The sequence below is a fragment of the Tenrec ecaudatus genome, chromosome 10 (genome assembly GCF_050624435.1).
Source record: "Tenrec ecaudatus isolate mTenEca1 chromosome 10, mTenEca1.hap1, whole genome shotgun sequence".
NCBI classification, from domain to species: domain Eukaryota; kingdom Metazoa; phylum Chordata; class Mammalia; order Afrosoricida; family Tenrecidae; genus Tenrec; species Tenrec ecaudatus.
Genome location: NC_134539.1, coordinates 134,438,393 through 134,458,399, shown reverse-complemented (window position 1 = coordinate 134,458,399; position 20,007 = coordinate 134,438,393). Strand labels below are relative to the sequence as shown.

Here is a 20,007-nt window from a genome sequence, read left to right as displayed (position 1 = left end):
CCGAGGGCAGGGGAGGGCGCCCCCAGCTGGCGGAGGCATGGAGAGGGAGAGGAGGCTGAGGGACAGTGGGCGGGGCCGGGGAGGGGATGCTCCCGGGCCCCCCTCCTACGTACCCCCCTGCTACGTCAGAACCTCCCGAGTCCCGAGTCCCTGTCCCCGTCGGTGGGGGCAGCAGGATGCTGGTGGAGGCAGAGAGGGCCGGCCAGGTGCCTCTGCAGCTTGGCTGGCAGGGTCCCGTGGGGCGTGTGCTGCTGCTGCTGCTGCTTGGTGCCCCCCTGCCCCACGCCTCTCCATGCAGCCCTGGCAGTGCCTCCGGCGCTTTGCCCTGGCCTGGTGGGAGAGGACGGCCGAGGGCAGCGCCCGCTCTCCCCGAGAGGAGGCTGGACCCAGGGACCACAGGGGCCGAGGGGAACCAGGTGAGCAGGAGCTGGGATGGATGTGCAAGGAGGTCCTAGGCTGTCCTTCGCAGCACCCCCAAATACTGTGGGACCAGGAGGTCCTGCTGCTTCTCAACTTTAAGGGAAATGGGTCCCCCCTGAGATGGGGGTCCTGACTGAGACCCTTCAGAAGGTGGTAGGAGAGACTGTTACCAGGAAGAACCTGAAAAAGGTGAGGGCTTGGAATGGGAACGCGGCGGGGGTGGGGGGGTGGGGAGGTGGCTGACCAGGCTTCCAGGTTTGGGCGGATGAATATTCCTTTGACTGGGGCTGGAGCATTGTGGAGTGGGCAAGGTGGAGGGGGACAGTCACCAGTGGTTAGGAGACCCCGTCTCTATTTTGGTCTGGATGACCTTGAGTCAATACCTCCATGCCTCAGTTTCCCTCCCCCTCCCCCCACCCCTCTTGCTGGGCTTAAAGAACTGGTGATGCATTTGTTGGAGCCTGTCATTCCGAAAATTCGCGACTGTCATCCCTGGGAGCAGCTGTTGGTGGTGGTGGTTTCTGGCTTGGCTGTGCTTGTGTGACTGGGGGACAGCTATGGTGTGCACGAGGGGCTTTGCTGGATGGAGTTCGGGTCAGTGCTGGGCCAGGCCATGGATCACACAGTACGGCCTCCAGGCAAACTGAGAATTGTAGGGGCAGGAGCATAGCCGGTGGCCTGTGTGGAAGCATGGGATGGGGGTGAGGGCTTTGCGCATATGGGGTGGGGGTTATGAGAATAGGATCCCTCCAACTCCCCACCCAGACTGCCTGGCACCCAGGCACCACTGGCAGCGAGTGCTAAAGCTTCACCCTGGCACCCTGCCACCCTGCCTTGGGGACAAGAGGGTCTTTGTCCGGTGCCTCCCCCAGCCCTGCTCCTTCAGTCCTTTCCATGGTGGCTTGTTCTCTGTGATGACCCCCCAGGGCTGGGGTGGAGATGTGGGTCCCTCATCTGGTTATGGCCCAATGTGCCCTGAGGATTTGTAAGAGAATCTGGCTCATGTTCAGGCTTGCTTCCTAGAGAGGAGACCTCAGTAGGAGAGGGGTACCGGGCTGGGTGTTGGGGTGCAGGACCACCCCATGATGATGTTCCCCTTCTCCCTTTTCTCCTCAGGCTAGGGACCCGCCCTAGAAAAAGGGTTTAATTCAAACCATTGATCCCTCCTCTGGCTGTGGGCATCAATTGCCATGGTGTGGTCAGAGCTGCCGGAGGGGAGTGGGGTGGTGGCTGCTGTCTGCCCAGCACCAATCTTAGCATCTCCTGCCAACACTCCACCTGCCTGGGAAATACTCAGGAGGGGAGGGGGCAGGAGCTTTGAAGGACCTGGTCTGTTCGCAGCCCCCTCCTCACTTAGGTCTTAGGGGAAGCAATAAGGTGGGGCTGAAGATTTGAACCAAGAGAGCTGGGTTTAAGGTTCTTGCCTGCCATCCTGAGAGGCAGGCTGGGGTTTGGGCTGGCTGGCAGGAGGCCTGTGGAGGGGAGCCAGGGGTCAGTTGAGGAGGCCTGGGGTGCAGGGGCAGTGGAGGGTTCAGAGAAAGGCTTGCCATGAAGGCTTCTCTTTCCAGGAATCCCAGGCACTGTCTCCTGGCAAGTCTGACTTCTCCCTTGGTTTGGGTTCTCCTGGCCCAAGAGTGACAGAAACGGCCTTCTTGGAGGGCCAGCCGGCCCTGTGCCTGGCATCTGAACCCATCTCCCTGACTCAGTGGCCCCTGTCTGGGCTGGAGGGCTCAGGGTGATGCGCCTGGCAGCCTGGGCTCTGACCTCTGAGTGGTAGGGCAGGTCATGCCCCCCCCCAACGCCCAGCCGAGCCTGCTTGCTGTGGGTGGGCTGGAGCAGGTGCAGGCTTCAATGAGCCACTCAGACGCTCTTTGAAGAGTCCCTCCTCGGCTTCCCAGGGTCCATTCGAGCAAAGATAATAAAAATCTGGCCGTCAGCGGGTTTGAGGGCTGCACCCGCTTCCCCTTCTTTCATTCCCAGCTCTGAAAAGCCGAGATGAAGGCTTTGGATTTGGCTGGGAAGCAGGGCCTGCCTGCCCCCAAGGGAGGGGGGAGGGGGGAAGGGCAGAAGAGAGGCCTGATTTCCTGGCAGCCCCAGGAATTACTAGGGAGGAGGGTAGGGGCAGGGCCCCCAACTCCTGCCAGCCAGCCAGCCAGCCTCTGGGCTCTGATGCCCAATACCCAGATTCTCGCTTGTCTTCTAGTTCGGGAGGCCTTGGGCATGAGTGGGGTCTGCCTGTGGCCTCAGGGAACCCCGCTCTCTGATCTACTGCCCACAGTCCTTTCTAGAACCTTCAGTCACCCCCCACTTTCAGCCCCTCAGTCCCCCATTCTTAACCCCCTCAGTCCCCCTAATTATCAGGCTTAAGTCCCCTCACTCTTATCCCCTCAGTCTCCCCCTCCCACTCTCAGCCCCTCAGTTAACGCCCCCCACCCCCACCCCAAGCCATTTGTTTCATCTTCTCCCTCCATTCATTCCCCTCCTCTCCCTTGCTGGTCTCCCCTCTCTGCCCCACTCTCACCTGCTGCCCCACCCTCATGTGTCCCCTCTCCCCCACCGGCGCCCCCCCCACCCCCGCTTCTGTTCCTGCTCCTCCCATGCCTGCGCTGTCTGCCTTTCCCCAGCACTGTCCCAAGTGCCAGGACCTTCTGGAAGGTTGAGAGGCCAAGTTGGGAGGAGGGGTGGTTCGGTTCCAGCCTTGGATGGGGATGGGGAGGGTGGGGGGTGGGGGGGGCTGGGTTGACCATTATGGTCTGTCAGCTTTCTGGGTTATCCGAGTCCAGGCAGAAGGGGTCTGCTGTGCACTTGCATGTGAGAGTGAGTGTGTGGTGCCCTTGGCTGCCCATCCCTGCCCTTCACCACAGCGGGCACCTTGTTCTGACTTTGGGCTTTTTCTCCCGGCTCAGGCCCTCCACTTACCTGGCGCTTTACTCTCTGCTGAAGCCTCTGTCATCCCATTGTCAGGAGTGGGGTCCTGGTTCACTGTTCCCACACGCTCATCTGACCCCCTTCCAGACTCCGAGGGGGTTAGGGAGGACTGAAGGGAGCTGGGCCCCATTTCCCAGCAGCTGGAACCCCACCCCAGCCCTGGGGCACTCTGTGCACAGTGCAAACCCTCCCTGTGCCAGACAAGACGTCCTGGGGAAGGCTCTGGGCTGAGAGTCCAGGAACTTCCTTCAGCACCTTGCTCAGTGCCCAGACGCCCTGTGACAGGACTGACCTTGGAGAGGTCCTTTCCTCACCTGTGAGATGAGGGGGGTGGGCTTGAAGCTTGCTCTCCCTGGGTGCCTCCAGCTCTGATACTCCAGCCCTGGGGTGTCTCTTTTCTGAGCGATTTGCATATGCTCTGCATATATCCAGGATGCTTGCTTGGAGGGGGAGGGTGCACTGACACAGATAAGGTGTCCCACTCTGCATTCCACACCCCTTGTAGACTGACCCTCACATCTCTGCTCTGTAACATCATTCCCAAGGAAGGTGGGGTGGGGGGTCTGGTCCCCTAAGTTCCAGCCAGACTGCCTGCCCCCACCACCTCTGCCTCAAAAAGCCCAGTGGATAACCAACAACCCCAAATGCAAATAATCCCTGTTAAGTCCTTAACAACTCATCAATGCAACTCACTGCCATCTGGTTGGCTCCTCCCCTAGGGACACAGTGGGTCGGGCAGCACGCCCTGTGGGCTTCTGAGACTGTCACTACTGGCGTGGGAGGCCCTCTCTTCTAACCACTCATGGCCATCCCCATGTATGTCTGTGCTCCACAGGGCTTCCAATGGCTGTGACCTTTTAGAAATAGCTCACCAGGCCTTTCTTCCAAGGTGCATTGGGGTGGACTCAGACCACTCACCCAGGGACTTCTCAAGTCGAGACTGTGGTGTTGGGTTCACCTGTCATCCGAGGCTGTAATGGGGCATGAATGGGAGCCTTACTGAGGCCTGACCCTCTGGCTTTGGGACCTCCCTTATCCATCTCCTGGCCCTGACCACCATCAGATGCCAGAAACTTAGCTCGGGTCATCCCTTACCCAGAGCCCAGGGTAAGTTCTGCTGTCTGATACCCACCTCTGCCCAGGCACCCAGGGGTGTGTGGGGCAGGGCGTGGGATGGGGTAAAAGTTGGACCTTGGGGACAGTGAGAGAGGAGTAGGTCCTTGCCCCTCTGGGCCTTGCCTGCGCACCTTGTCCAGTGACATCATGGAATGGTGAGAACCCGTGGAACAGGACCAGTGTACCAATCAGCATCCGGGAAGGGAGGACTGGGCCAGAGGCAATGGAGCCGGACGGCTCAGGGTAGCCTTAGAATGGACTGTCTCCTGGAGCTGATTCAATTCAGACCGTGGACCTAACATTGTCACCACTCAATAAATGACACACGTGTCTCTAAAGCCAGAGGGGGACCCCCCTGGGCCCCAAGCCTCATGGTTTTCATGGGGATGAGGAATTAGAGGGACAATTCCCAGGAGAACTATTTATCCCACCTTCACCACCCCTACCTCACCCTGGCACTGGGCTCAGGGCCCAGCCATCCTGGGATGCTCTGCCCTCATCCTCTCTGCTGGCTGTGGGGGTGGGCAAACAGAGGGTTTGGAGGCCGGGCAACCTGCTCTTCCCGTCCCCCCTTGCTGGCTCTGCACAGGACAGCTTGAGAGGAAACCAGCCCACGCTGCAGGAGGAGGGACTGAGGCTAGCTCCAGAGAGAAGCTTCCCAGCCAGTGAAGGGTGGCCACCCTGGCTGGGGAGCTCCTGCAGTGCCTTCCCATTTGAGACCTCAGTGATAGGGATTAGAGTTGTAAGGTGGGCAGCCAGGAGACTGAGTGACCTGACCTCTGGGCTACCCCAAGGGCCTTGGTGGATCTAGTTTAGCCTCTTCTGATGGTTGGGCGCCTTGATGGGGAGGAGTCCAGGGCTGCCTACCTGACCCAACTGCAGAGACGGGGAGAGAGCAGGCCCTGAATCCTCCAGGGCTGAGGCAAGTGTCCTGGAAAGAGTGCTGTCTGGACCCTGTCTCCCCAGGGCTGTGTGGCCTTGAGCCCTGAGTTGTCGCCTCTGGTCCTCAGTGTCCTTGGTGTGAGAGGAGAGGGTAGAACTAGGATTTCTCAGGCCCCTTCCAGCTGTCACGGGTTTTCTTCACCTCCTTCCCTCCCTGAGATAATCTGCGCTTTGCCAGATGGAAGGTGAGAAGAAGATCTCCCAGTTCTCCGCTGCATCAGGAAAGATGGCGAGTCAGCCCAAGAGAATATTGGCACTCCTACCTTCTGCCTTACAAACTGCCCCTCCTGCTCCGAAGGCACACCTTGCCTAAATCTTCCCTCCCACCGGGGGGTGGGAAGAGGGGGGGGGACGGGTAGAGGAGTGGCTGGAGGATTCAACTGTCCTCTGAATCATAAGCTCATTGCGGTCCTCCCTCCCCAGCAGAACTGGCTTCGCTATACTCCATTCCAGACAGGGAGTGTAATCCAGTCCATGTTTTCTTCTACCAAGGCTCTTGCTGGTGCCTCAGATTCCCCCCCTATAACCTTTTCCTGGTCCGGGCAGCCACAGCCACCTGGTCCGGTTGCCTGCATATCCCGGCATGGAGTAACCTAAGACGAAAGGAGTTGGGTTTTCATCTGCCTACCAGTCTCACCTCTGCCAACATCCTCCTCCCTGCTTACTGGCTTCCTTTTCTGCCTTCTGGCCTCCCCCCTGCCCCCCCTACAGAGTACACTGGAGACTCCAGGCCCAGAGATCCCCGCAAAGGCCCTAGCTGGAGATATTTTTGCAAAGCATAGAAGGCAGAGAGGGGTGCCCTTTGGGAAGGGTGTGTGATCATTGCAGGCTGAGCCCCAACATCTGCCTCGCTGGAGAGAGTGAATGATCCAGTGTCTTTGGGAAGGCATTGCATGGCTCACCGAAGCCGCTCCGCCTGCTCCGGGCCCTGCCATATGCCTGGACGGGGCCCTCAATCCTGTCCCCAGCACCCTTCTAAGTTGACAATTAGGGCGATGTAGGGGTTCTAGTTAGTAAAGTAAGAAGGGACCTCTTCGAGGTGCAGTGGAAGAGAGGGGCTCCTAGAGACCCAGAGGCAGCTAAGAAAAGCTAGACCCTCCCCCTCCTGGATTTGACGCCGGATCCCTGATCCATCTAGAACCGCGAATGAACAGAACAAGATGAAGGAGAGACCCACCTTATGTCTTTAGGAGCTAGCTAATGGAGCGAGCGCGGGATGGAAAGACAGACATTACATTCTAGGCAGACCGTTGTCGCGAGGGCACTGAATGGGAAGCATCCAAAGACGGGAGAGGCGATGGGAGGTGGTTTGGCCTGTGGGTTAGGACTCAGCTCCATGATGCCCTTCTGTGCTTGTCTCTGAAGCCGCGTGGCGATGGGAGGTGGTTTGGCCTGTGGGTTAGGACTCAGCTCCATGATGCCCTTCTGTGCTTGTCTCTGAAGCCGCGTCCTCACCTGTGTACTGAGGATGAGAACTCTGGCCTGCTCACGGGCATCCCAGGAAGAAACGGGGGCGATCCAGGCACAGTCCCTGGCTCAGCATGGAGCGTTCCCTGAACAGTGATCCAGTCTCATCATAGTGGCCGCCGCCCATTGTCCAGCCGAGGAGGCTGGACGCAGGGTCACGCATGAAGAGCACCTGCTGAACTTTCCCAACACCCCCTTATCCCCCACACCCCAATCCTCGCTGCAGCCTGTCTGCGCTGGCTCCCCAGAGGTGCCGCTTTGGGAGGGTGGTGAGGAAGCCTCCTCCATCGCCATGAGTCTGCCTTGGCCCACATCCATCCACCTGCCCTCCCATACTCCGCCCCCTCTCATGCGCTCCTTCATCCAGAAGCCCTCTGGGGCTGGCTACCTTTATGAGCATTCCCAGATTCTTTCCCCCTAGACAATGCCCCAACATCTGCATGTGACAGCTGCTTCTCCCTGGGACGTCCATGTCTTGGGTAATCGGTGGGAAAATTGGAACCATGAGATTGGCAGGGGGCTCTGAGAATGCTTGCAGCCAGACGTGATGTGGGTATGGATGGGCCTGAGCCTGCAGAGGGAGGGTTGTACTGGGGAGGTGGGGCTGGGGAGGGCCCGGGAGGGCCCCCTCCCCCGCCTCCCCCCTTACCCCCACCCCTGCCTCGCCATGGTGTCTCTGAAGGCAGGAAGGGCCTGGAGAGGTGAAAGAGCCATTGCAATAGGAAGGGGTGAGGGTATATCTAGAAAGGACCTTGTGGCGGGATGAGAGGGGCCAGCTGTGGTGGGCAGCAGAGGGTGCCTCTCCCTGGGAGGGCTGGGCTGGCTTGGAGGAGGCAGGATGGAGGTGGGCAGAGTCTGGGACTTGTGGGCAGGGCTGGTTTCCTGCCTATCTCAACGGTGAGTGTGAGTGCTGTTGGGTGTGAAATGCCTTTGCTTCACACACATGTTAGGAGAGGGGTCTTCCTCAGGGCTGGGTGGTGAGGCGCAGGGCAGGGATGGAGCAGATGGGGGTCTCCTGGACTGGAGAGAGGGTTGTTGATAGAGCCAGGAAGGCAAGCCCCTCTGATTTAAAAGCCACCCACCTTCCAGAATGGGTGGCTCTGGGCTGGGGGAAGCCAACGTGCCCTCCAGGGGCTTGTTTGGGACTTGGCATGAGCACCCAGGTGAAGAGTCTGCCTGGCTTCTGGAGAGAGAACCAGGCCTGGCTTGTTGGCTGTCTGTCTTGAGGGCCCCATTCTGGAGACCCTGTATTTCCTGTGCTGTCCTGGTGTCTGTCCACCTGTCTGTCTCCCACCAGTGTCTCTAGCTCCTCAGCCCCTCCTCCTCCTCTGACACCCAATCTCTATCCTGCCTGCCCTCCCCACTAGACCCCAGTGACCCCAAAGGTGTAGCCCTTAAGACTCTGCCCTCCCCTCCCCACCCTCCCCTTCCCCAGGGCCTGAGCCCCAGCAGCTTCCACTTTGGGAGTCTCTGTCCCACTCCCTCCCCTCCCCCCTGGAGGCCGTCATTCACACTTTCCTCCTTTCCTGTCCCTCACCCAGGGCTCCAGCGTGCAGCGGGAGGGAAGCCTGCAGGACTCTGTTCCCTCTGTTTAAAGTCTCCAGGTTAGTAAGCCAGCAGGGAGGCCCCACCCAGCACCCAATGTTCCTTAGCCAGACATCCCTCCCCAGCCAGGAGGGCCAGCACTGAGGGAGGAGACGGCCCCTGGTGGGCCCTGGCCTGTACAGGGGAGGGGGCTAGAGAGACCTGGCTCTGGGGAGGGCACCTGGCCTGGAAGAGAATGTCTGTGTGTGCACGCGTGTGCATGTGTGTGTGTGAGCACGTGTGCATGTACATGTGTGTGTCATCTGCAAAGTCCCCCTGGAGTCGGGCTGGGGAGGGAGTGAGCAGTGGGGAGTCTGTTCTCCAGTGCTGGCCTGTGGGTGGGGGCGGGAGGAGAGGGGCCCCTGCAGTGGACCTATACAGCTCCCTGTAGTTTTAGGCATTTGCAAATCTGTGGTCTCGTTTCATTTATTCAACCATTTACTCATCTGTCCACTCATTCAACATTTAATCAAGATTTCGTGAACACCTCTCTGGGCCAGGCACTGGGTTAAGCTCAGCTTCCAGCAGCTTCCTGATGAGCAGACAGGGGTTATGGGGCTGACAGAATCCTTCAGCCGACTGTTGGGTCCCTGCCTCCCACTGCAAGGAGCTGACTAAGTCCACCTCCGTCCCTGTCTGTCCCCACTTGTCCTGTTGGTATCTCTTCTCCTTTGAACTCTATGTCCCTGTAGTGTGTTGTCCCTCTGATTGTGTCCCCCCAGGAGCAAGCAGGGGCTGGTGACCCTGGAAAGTGGGGGAACACTGTTGGGCCAACATGGGAGGAGGGAGACTGGACAGAGGGTTCTTCCTCCTCCTGCACCCACCCCCACCCCCTTCCCAAGACCAGCACTGGATGTGAGAGGGTCCAGATGCTCACTAAAGCCATTTTTTAGCTGTGTAGCCTTAGACATAAGGAGACCTGATGGTGCAGTGGGCTAACTGCAAAACCAGCTGTTCAAAACCACCAGCTGCTCCCTAGGAGAAAGATGAGGCTTTCTGGTTGGTCGGGAGTTACACTCCCGGAAACCGCAGGACTCCACGCGTTTGATTTGGTTTGGCGCCTTGCACAAATCACGGTGCCCCTCTGTGCCCTGTAAAATGGGACAAGAACATGAAAAGCAGGGGCCTGTCCAGAGCTGGGACCCCAGCAGAGCCATGTCCTTGTGGGCTCCCTGCCTGTGCCTGCGCCCCTCCTCTGGCAGGGCATGAAGCCTGGGAGCTGTTCCCCTTCAGAGAGGGGCCACCTCAGAGCCTCCTCCTTGCCTCCCTGCAGCCCCCCCAGTCTTCCTGCCCCTTGCTGTGCTCAAGCTTCCACCCAATCCTGGCGGGCAGCTAGGGGAGGCAGCCCTTCTAGCCGCCGCCGCCGTGATGGCTTTTTAATAACTTTGCTCCGAGACAATCTGCAGAGCGCTCGTTTGTCTGCCTCTTAATTAAAATTACCATCTTCCTGAAAGAGCAGCGATGCTGCTACCCTCCTGCACCCCCCGCCCCCAGCCGGCTGCTGCCGGGAGAAGGCAGGAGCCGCCTGGAGACCAGAGACCGCAGGCCTGGCCCTCGACCCCTGGGGTGGGGGGGCATGGAAGCGTGCTCTTCTCTAACCCCGCCTCTGCTGGGATACCCCCAGCTCCAGGGAGCTTACTGTCTTTCAGGATTTCCTTTCTACATCTGTAAAGAGGAGGCGCACCCACCCCACCCCTCACAGCTGCCTGCCTTACCACCCAGGGTGGCCTTTAGGGAAACCGCTGCTACAGTGGGTGGTGGTTACACGTTGCGCTGGGATTCCCATGGTCCGCAGTTTGAAACCACGAGCTGCTCCGGGGGAGAAAGACTGGACTTTCTACTCCTGTAAATAGTTACAGTCTTGGAAACTAATGGGGTCTGGGGAAGGGGTGTCTCTGTGAGTCTGTGGCGGTGAGAACACCCCCTGCCACCCGTTGAACAATGCCTGGGGAGGGGCACCCTCAGAGGCTGGAAGCCCCGATGAGCAGCTAGGGAAGCTCCTCTCTGCAAGAGGCCCAGGGTGCTCGCCCTCAGGGCTGGGGGTGGGGGGCTGGCCCTGGGGGTGGGAGCTTAAGTGCGAAGGTGCCCTGGTGGCTGTCCTGTCCGGGAAGTCTTGGACTGCTTACCCTCCGGTCACTGGTCTAAAACATAGGAATGATGCAGCCCTAATGACATCGTGGTGGTGTCGTGAGTTAGGCGTTGGCTCACGAGCCACAAGGTCAGCAGTTTGACTCCACCAGCCTCTCTGAGGGCAAAAGCTGAAGCCTTGGAAACCCGGCGAGCAGCTCTCGCCTGTCCTATAGACTCGCTTTGAGTCAGAAGTGCCTCGGTGGCAGTTTTGGTGGTGGTGGCGGTGGCATCCATGGCTAAGCACCAGCTACTAGCTAAAAGGCAGACTGTTTGAACTCCCTCTGGGGCTCCCTGGGGAGTGGCTTAGGTGGTCTGCGCGCCCATCAAGATGACAATCAAAGACAAGTTATGGGGCAGGGCCTCCCCCGTGTCACAAGGGGGCTCCGCAGCAGCAACAACAGTGATAAAAATACAGCGAGCAGTATTATGGAGGAGTCCTGGGAGCCACTGGCTCAGTTGAGCTTTGCACAATCCATCTTCCCACCTTCCCGCGAGCTCCCTGCTGTTGTCTCTGCTGGACAGGGGAGGAGACAGGCCAGCAGGGTTCCGTAATGAGTCCAAAGTAACACAGACAATTCCAGGCTCCAGCACAGCAAGCCTCAGCTTCTCCTGCTTGGCTTGCCACCGGAAGTCCTTATCAGGTCTAGCCTTAATCCTTCATGCTGTATCTAGAATGGTGCCGCTTTGCCGTTCCTTGAGCCCTCCTGCAAGTAGGGCCACTTCATGGTTTATGCCATGGAAAATCAATTCTGGGGTCCCCCCTCCTTCTCCTAATCCCCTGCCTGGTTTGACCTGGGTGAACAGAGACCCAAGGTGAGAGAGCTCTCATTTCAGATCTTCCTATTGCAGCTCACCCCCACCTTGGTCAAAGGATTCATGGGACACGGGTGTGACTCAGTGACTGGGTTGTGACAGTGGGTGTTACCTGGCTGTTAGACAAGTGACAGGGTGGGGGTTGGGGGGAGCCATATATCCCAGCTCTATCAGTGAGTTCAGCCTAGGATGCCATGCTGGAGACGGGGAGGGTCTGGGCTGGGCCCTGGAGCAAGCAGGAAACACCTGGCCTACCTCTTCCATAGTCAGCCGGGGACCTCACCAGCTCCTGTCAGGCTGGCCTGTCCCCTCAGAGCAAGGGGGGTGCCTTTTGAAGGCACCCCTCCTCTCTGAAGCCCCCTGTCAGCTCTTCCTTGGACCATTGTCATCTCTGCACCTAACGGAGCCAAGGAGCCCATTTTGCTTGAGCAGGGGGTTGAGGGTGGCACCAGGCTCAGTGGACTCAGGGGCAGGAAGTGGACGCGGACGAGGGACAGTAGGGAACGGTGTAGACTGTGGTACGAAGGGGACGCACACATGCTTCTGAAGGGAACTACAAATCAGAGAAACAAAACCAAACCCATGGGGCCCTCCCTGACACCTTTGCTTGGCATCCTGACATGGCCTTTGTTATTAAGTGCCATTCGGTTTTCTCGGAACCACCTCGTGTGACAGAGTAAGACAGGTCCACAGGGTTCTCTTAACTACTTTCTTCCAGAAGCACAGTGTCAGCTCTTTCTCCCATGGACCACCTGGGAGTAGGGGGTTTGAATCACTAACCTTCAGTCAGCTGTAGTGCTTAAGAGCATAGTCCGTGTGCACGAATGGATGTTGGGGGAATGTGTGGGCACACCTGGGTACTGTGCTGGAAATTTTCCCCACCTGATTTCTTTCCATCTTCCCAAGTTAGGCCCTGTTCTCTCCATGTTCTGGCTGCTGGGGAAACTGAGGGCCACAGAAATCAAAGGACTTGTTCAAGGTCACACATCAGGGGAGTGACCAAGGTGGGAACTGAGCCTTGGTCAGTTGTGTCTTTCCACCTGCTCTGCTTGGTCATGGTTGTGTGTATGCACCATACCTGGCACGTGTGTGTGAGCGCCCGCTCTGGGCCACAGGGAGCACTTTGGTGGCTAGTGGCCACCTGGTCAAGATTCATTGTACACCTTGCAGGGAAGTAGGGCCTAAGGGGGAGAGGGCTGCGGAAGCAAAGGGTGGAGGGTGAGATAGGGAGCGTGTGCCCCTTACTCCAGGGCACCCCTCCTCCTTCCCTTCCAGTCTCATCCTGGCAGCCTGGGGATAGCGGCATGGTGACAGGTGCCAAGCCGCAGCGATGACAGTGCTGCTGATTCCCCCATAATTACTGTCTGATGAGATGCCAGAATTAGCCGCCGAGTGAGCGAGCCTGGGATGCAGACGCACAGGGCATGGTGCAGGGAAGCAGCTGGGCATGGGGAGCTGCTCTTGCCAGCCTGGGCCCGCTGGCAGGGTCAGCACTAGCCAGGAGGAAGTAGGTTACCAAGGAGGAAGCACGGTGTGGCTCTTAGGCATCGTATTGTGTGGGCTTGTGGGTTTCCCGTTTTCAGAGTGGCTGGGCAGGGAGGGCATCCGGGGCCTCAGGCCAGAGAATTACAAGCAGAGCAGACTACTCCCATGGGCTCCAGGACACACTGTTTGTTCGAGGAGGATTGAGCCTGCCTGGCTGGGAGCAGACCCTTTGAGTCCTCACCTGCGAGAACAGACATCAGAGGACAGACAGTGGGCCAGACAGGAAAGGTTGGCCCGTGAGATCCAAGGTCAGGGGCCTGAAAGGTGCCTTCTGATCCCAGAGCAGTGCTGCCTTTGCCCTGGGCCTCTGCCATCCCTGCAGACTCGCTGGGGGCAGGAGGGCTGACAAGGAAACCTTAGCAGCAGGAACTGGGAGGCGTCACCTGTGCCGGGGGTGGGGGTGGGACGGGGTGGGGGGTATCAGAGCTCGCTAAGATCATTGTAGCAATTTTGAAGGCCATCCTCTGAGAAGGTCGTAGACAGTCTAGGGCTTGTCCAACAGAGGGCAGTGCAGATAGTCTGGGTACTGGAAGCCAGGCCACGCATGGGAAGACCTGAGATCTTGAAACCAGGAGAGATTATTGGGGCTCAGGAGCCTCCATCCTGCTCCGAAGGGAGAAGGTGTGGCCCTCCCTGGGGGCTCAGCGTAAGGAAGCAGAAACACCACAAGAGGATTGGCACCTTGGATGTAATGAGTCCAAGCTCCCGCTGAACAGAGCTCCTGAGACTGGGAGGGCTTGCCGCCTCTGTGCCGCCTGGGGCAGAGTTGGGAGGATTCTGTACCCACCTGGGGTGTGAGAAGAGGGGGTGTGGAGAGGTAGGCCCCCTATATGTTCTTTCAATACCGATTGGTCCCCTTTTCTCAACCTAGCCTCCTCCAGCTCTTTCTCTCTCTTTCTCAGGCTGTGCCCCCTGCCCACCATCCCCTCCCCCAACCTAGGGAACAGCATTCCCGTGGCTGACCCTTTAGAGCAGTGGTTCTGAACCTTCCTCATGCCTCCACCCTTTCAGACAGTCCCTCATGTGGTGGTGACCCCCTAACCGTAAAATTATTTTTGTTGCTACTTCATCACTGTCATTTTGCTCCTGTTATGGATCAGGCGACCCCTGTGAAAGGGTCGTTCGACACCCCCCCAAAGGGACCCCTGCTTTAGAGGGTGGGGAAACGTGTCTGACTGCACCCCCACGTAGGTAGTTGGAGAGACAGAGACGGCGGGGGGGGGGGGGAGGGGGGAGGTATGCACAGGAAGACAAAGACGCAGCATCAGCATCTTTCTCAGAGGCAGACAAGAGAAGGAAGAGCTGAACTGGGAGGGAGCCCACCTCCGTGGAGCCCCGCCCCTCCTAACTGCACCCCTGAGATCCTATTCCTGGGCTTATCAAACCTGTGACCTTGGGCAGGTCACCCTTACTGACCCTCAGTTCCCTCCCTGGTGAAACCACAGGGCGAGCAGCTCATGAGGAACTGTGAGAGTGAAATGCACTGAGTGAGAGCTTGGGTGGGTGCTCTCAGGAGGGGACCATTTCATGGCAGGCCTTGAATTCACAGTGCCCAGGGAGCCCCAGGCTGGGCCAAACCTCTTCACTCAGGACCAAGGGAGGGTGAGTTGAATGGAGAAGGTGGTGGAGACTTCAGCTGCTAGAAGGGAAGGGCCTTTCTTCTTCCCTGGCCTGCCTGGCTGCTGCTCGGCTGGGAAGGCTCAGGTTGGACCGTGGAGAGCTTGTTGGCAAGGTGCCCCTGGGCCCTGGTCCAGCCTGGCTCCCAGGGCAGCTCGAATGGCCCCAGTGACCAGGCAGGAGACTTGCCGACTTGCCTGCCTATGCCTGCTCCAGGCTCCAGAGCCCTCATGCCCCACCCTCCAGAGCTTCTCATGATACTGACCTTGGGGTCCCTAGAGAGGGGAAATAATGGGGTGCTGGGCAGGCTGCGCTCCAGTAATTAACCCATGAGGGCTGAGCCTCGGGGCCCAGCAGCCTCGTCCTTTGCCCTTCAGTAGCCACTGGCAGCGGGCAGGAGGCGGGCAGGAGGACCTTTCCCCCTCCCTTCCCCCTTGTGGAGGGCATCGAGCATCTTTGGAGGTGACACACCGAGGATTGTAGGGGCCCAGGTCTGAGCAGGGGGGAAGTCTCAGCCATTGAATCACCTGGTTGATTAAGCATTGGTCTGGGAGGAGTGGCCTTGAGGTCATGGTCAGCAGAGAGAGGAGGTTAGTTGGACTCAGGAGGAGCACATGGGTGGGGGTCCCTACTGTCACTCATGCCAAGCTAGAGCTGTGTCACTTTGGGCCCCTTCCCCCGAAGCACTTCACTCTCTCTGGGGGGCATGAAATGCAGTGATGTGGGGGGCAGGGCAAGGTCATCTAAGACGGCAGGGTGGTATTGGTGTAGTGACGTAGTCCTGGCTCAGCCTGCTGTCTGCTCTGTGTGGAGATGCCCACTGTGTGGAGGTGCCTGTGCAGTTGTGACTGGGCATGCGTGGGTGGGCATGTGCCTGGCATGTGGGCATGTGCTGTGGTGGACAGATGTGATAATCAGGGTGGGCACCTGGGCAATTGTGCTTGCAGGATGGAAACGCTGGTCCCGGGGGCCGGGGGAGCTATTGGGGGTCCTGAGGGTGAACCTTGTCCTAAGCAGGTTGTGCCAGGAGATGGAACCTCCGAGGAGAGGAGACTATCAGGAGTCTGGGGGACAGGCGGGATGGGGGTGGGCGCTCGGGATGGGTCTTACAGGAGGATTGGTCCATGGATGAATCTGGCGCCCACCCCTCACTTCCAACAGACTGGGCTCTCTCCCTGTGGGAAGGAGATGCCCTCTGCCCAGGCATGCCGTCAGCTCCAGGTAGCTGTAAGGGTATGACCAGGGTCCTTTGGGCCACACCATGGCCCTGGTGTCCTGAGTGGGGCTGCTAAAGGCAAGGTCAGCAGTTTGAAGCCATAAGTTAACTTTGTCCTGTTGGGTCCCTGTGAGTCGGAGTCGCCTGGATGGCAGTTCGGGGTGTGTGTATGTGGGGGGAGGGGTGTGTGTGTGTGTGTGTGCGCGCGCGCGCTAATGGCTTCAGGCCTGACTGGAGTGCTCACTGGGGGGAAAGGGCACATTGGCAGCCTCATCAAGGTGGCAGCGCCAGGACAGGCACCCACGTCCTCCGTCCTCCCTCCCCACCCTCCCACACTCACTCCTTCCCTCCCTCCTGGCCCGCGTTCCTCCTGACTGCCTCTCCAAGGAGGACCCCCCCTCGCCCCCCGCCCAAGCTGACAGGAAACCTTTCCTGGCACGTGAGCAGGGAGATGGCAGGCAGGAGTCAGTTCCTTAATGCCGGCACTGTGGGAGCACACGCGAGGGCTGCTCCCAGCTTTGCCGGCTCCCGCTTCAGACTGGGGGTGGCATGCTTCCCTCCCCATCTCCACCCCCTCTCTTCCTGAGGAAGCCAATTAACCAGATCTTCATTAGTAACCAAAAAACAAGCCCCGTCCTGCTGGCTTTGCTAGAGCCCTGACAGTGGAGTGGGACAGGAAACCCAGAGATGGGCTGGCTGGGCCAGACCCCACTCCCCCACTCGTCCCGCATGCCTCTCTGATGTTTTCTTTTCAAGAGCAAAAAGGACTGAGGACTGGCTGACCCCTCACCCCTATATGACTAGTGGGGGGCAGAGCTAGGTGTGAGTAGTGCTCTCTCCCCTAGGTCCACCCAGGGGTGTGGGCGGTGCCATAGCCTCCTCTGCTTCAGGTGCAATCCGTGCGGGGAGCTGCACGCCCATGGGGAGAGCTACAGGACTGTGGGGGGAGATACACATCAGTGGAGGAGATGCACATCTGGGGGGCATGAGCGGCTGTGGGGGAGCTGCAGATCTGGAGTTGAGGCCAGGGCCTGGCTGGTTGGCTCAGTGATAGGGAGGGGTCAAAGCGGGGGCTTGTCTGCGGAGAGGGGTCAGATACCGCGCTCCTGGGGCATCCCACTGCACTGGGGTGCTGTGCTGCTGGGCTATGCCTCCCTGCCCCTCCCCTCTTTCTTCCTTTGGGATCCAGGATGGTCTCCCTTACTGTCCTAGAGTTGCTCTGAATCAGAACCTACAGGCCCACGGCCCTGGTTGTTTGGTTTCTCCTAAGGAGCCAGTTGTCTTCTCTCCTGGGGCCATGGCCTGGAGAGGCCTCCCCTGGAAGTTGGTTTCTGGGAAGTGGCAGAGTGGAGTGGAAAAATCCTTATCCCTGGGGGCCGGGACACCTGAGTTCCATTTCTGGCCCTGCCTTCAGCTGCGAAAGCCGTGTCAGGTTTGGCCCCTGGGCTCCTTTGGTTGGAGAAAGTCAAGCAGGATACTGAGCTGAGAGATCAGCATTGTTTCCAGAGGCTGCACCTCCTCCAGGCTGGAGAGCCAGTTGTGCTGGGTGGCTGTGGCCCTGGGGTGGGGAGGGTGCGGTGGGGGTGGGCTACAGGCAGAAGGAAGCCAAGACTCTACTGTTCTGTGAGTGGGCTGCTGGCAGAGTGGGCAGGGGGCTTTTCACGTTTTCCTGGCCCACCCCAGCCCTCCCCCACTCCCCCAGCCACCTGAGGTGACTCCTGGATCTCCTCACCCCACCTGCTTCTGTCCAGTCGGGGTGGAGTGGCACCTCCTTCCTTAGTCTGAGGGAGGACATGAGGGCCTTGTCCTAAGGGATCCCTCATCTAATAAGATGAACCAAGTCCCACACTAGTCCCCCATCAGAGATAAGAAACAAGTCCTGCCCTTAGGGGATATCCTGTCTGCCCTAGGTGAACCCTTAATTTGATGGGAGACATGGGCCCTACTTTGGGGGTGCACCCAGTCTGAGGAGAGGGCATGGACACTGTTCTGGGGGTGCACTCAGTCTGAGCAAATGGACAGAAGCAGCTGGACCTGAGGATGGGAGAGAAGGCAGGGCTGGCAGAGGAGGCATCTAGCCGGGCAGTGCCCACCTCTGCCTCTAGAGAGCCTGACACACTCTCAAAATCTCTTTCCTCACTTGGCAGGGAGCCCCAGAGCTCTGTTGGTGGTAGCAAGGCCTAGTCCCCACTTTCAAAGCCCCTCCCAGGCAGGTGAGCTCCCCTCCCCTAGCCCTGATGAGGTCCTTTAATTAGATTCCGACTAGTTTACCAACTAAGTGGCCTTCGGTGGGTTTTAAATCTGTGCAAATTGGCTTGTGTTTTCTTGCTTGCATGCTGAGGTGACTGGCAGCTCCCGGCCGCGCCCCTGCCTCTGTTCGCATCCTCTGCTCAGGCTCCCTCTGTGCCTCTGCCTGCCCTTCCCACCCAAGTCTGCCTACATACCTTCCCAGAGGCTTGTGGTGGCAGCAGGGCTCGCTGGGGTAGACCGCCATGGGCTCCCAGACCAGGCATAGACCATGATCTAGCCTCATGCCCCAGCTTGGGGGAAGGGAGCCTGCTGTGACCAGCTTCAATCACACTTCCTGGCCCTCAGTTTCCCCTGTGCTGCAGGATGAGGAGGCTCACCCTGCCCTCCCTCGGTCCTGTAGATCACTGGGGAGGGGCTGGGCAGTGGCATGGAGGGTGTCACTGGACACTGCCATTTTCTTCCTTGTCTACCCTCTCCCCCTGTTGCTGCCATGCTAAGGTGTGGACAGGGGTCGGGTGGACTTCAGGCGGCTTCTTCCTACTTCCCTATCCTCCCTCACACATTAGTGGGGGGCCGGCCTTCCTTGGGGCCCCTTTGATGTACGCTTGCCCTGTGTCCTTCATAGGAAGTCCTCTGCTGTCTCACCATCTTCGCATGCTTTCAGTCACTTCCTTCCCCCTCCTCGCCCAGCCAGTCAGTTCGGCCCTGCCCTCTGGCCCTCTCTCCCCTGGACTCCTCTCCTGCTACCTTTCACTCAGGCCCAGACCTGCTTTCCAGAGAAGGCCTGACTTCCGGGGGCGGGGGCGGGCAGGCTGTCAGGGAATGTGGATTCAGGAGAGGCTCAAATGTAGGGGTTCCTGGTGCGCCCCCAGGCTCTGTTGAAAGCAAGGCCGGAACCCATCAAAAGCTCAGTTCAGCTTCCTCCTCTCTGTATTGCCTTTGCACACCCCACCCCAACCTCCCAGGCTCCTGTTGGAGTGACAGGAAGACTCAACAGGGCGCTGGGCATTAGCAATTTGGGGGGATATTACACAGGAATGTTTACAGAAAGGCAATTGCCCGGAAAATGGCCTTGGCCGCTGTGGTGTGGGGCGGAAAGGATGGCTTCAGACACACAGATGGGCTTCTGCTTCCAGGACCTGCAGCTGGAGGGTGGGGATTGGTTTGGGAGGGTGGGTGGGAGGGGGGAGGGGTGGGGGGGTCCAGAGTCAGGGCCACACCCAGACACAGGAGAGGGCTCAGACTCCCCTAGACTGGCCCAGGTTCCCAGGTCCTCTGGTCCCCAGGTGACCTTTGTCCTCTGGCCTGCCACCTCCTGGCATGGTGTACTTGTGGCTGCAGCGGGGCACCCGGCAGAATGGAGTTATCAAGCGCAATTGGTGGTGGCAGCGCCTCAGGGCTCCTCCTGGGTGATGGGGGCTCCTGGGGCTGCAGCTGCCATTGCATGGAGGAGCTGGGGGAGTCTGCGCTGTGCGTGTGCGTGAGCGCTGTAGGCAAGGAGGCACTGAGGGGCCTCCTCCCAGCAATCTCCAGACGCCCTGCCCCTTCTGCCACCAACAAGCCTCATTGGCATGTAGCCCCCACCCCCCACCTGTAGACACCCTGAGCTGGTGTCTTCCGGAGAGGAGAGCACTTCCTGCCCTTCCTCCTGCCAAGGTTACCGTCCAGCTCCCCGCCCCCCATGGGTTAGTGCTGGTGGCTCAGAGGGCACACTTGTGAGGATCTTGTAGCAGGGGTCCCTGGTTCAGCCTCCTGAGAGAGGGCGACAGGGCCTGTGCCACCAGTTCAGGCAGACAGACCTTGGAGACAGAGACCTTACATGCCCCTCCCCATTTTTCTTCCCCCTTAGCTTCCTTCTCCCCCCCCTACCTCCCTCCCTCTGCTCTCTCTCCTCTCCCCGCCCCCTCTTCTCAGCTCCTCATTCTCTCTGAAGATGATGTCATGTGTGAACGCTGCCCAGCAGGGGCCAGAGGACAGTA

At 59.1% G+C, this 20,007-nt stretch overlaps 1 protein-coding gene across 1 annotated transcript in view; it reads left to right on the top strand.

Annotated features, from left to right (window-relative positions):
* The first annotated feature begins 292 nt into the window (after nucleotides 1-292).
* SRCIN1 (SRC kinase signaling inhibitor 1) overlaps nucleotides 293-20,007 on the top strand; it is a 62,575-nt gene continuing 42,860 nt past the window's right edge. Inside the window, exon 1 of the mRNA XM_075559318.1 lies at nucleotides 293-416. Coding sequence (XP_075415433.1) covers nucleotides 293-416 — 124 coding nt within the window. The remainder of the gene's footprint in view (nucleotides 417-20,007) is intronic.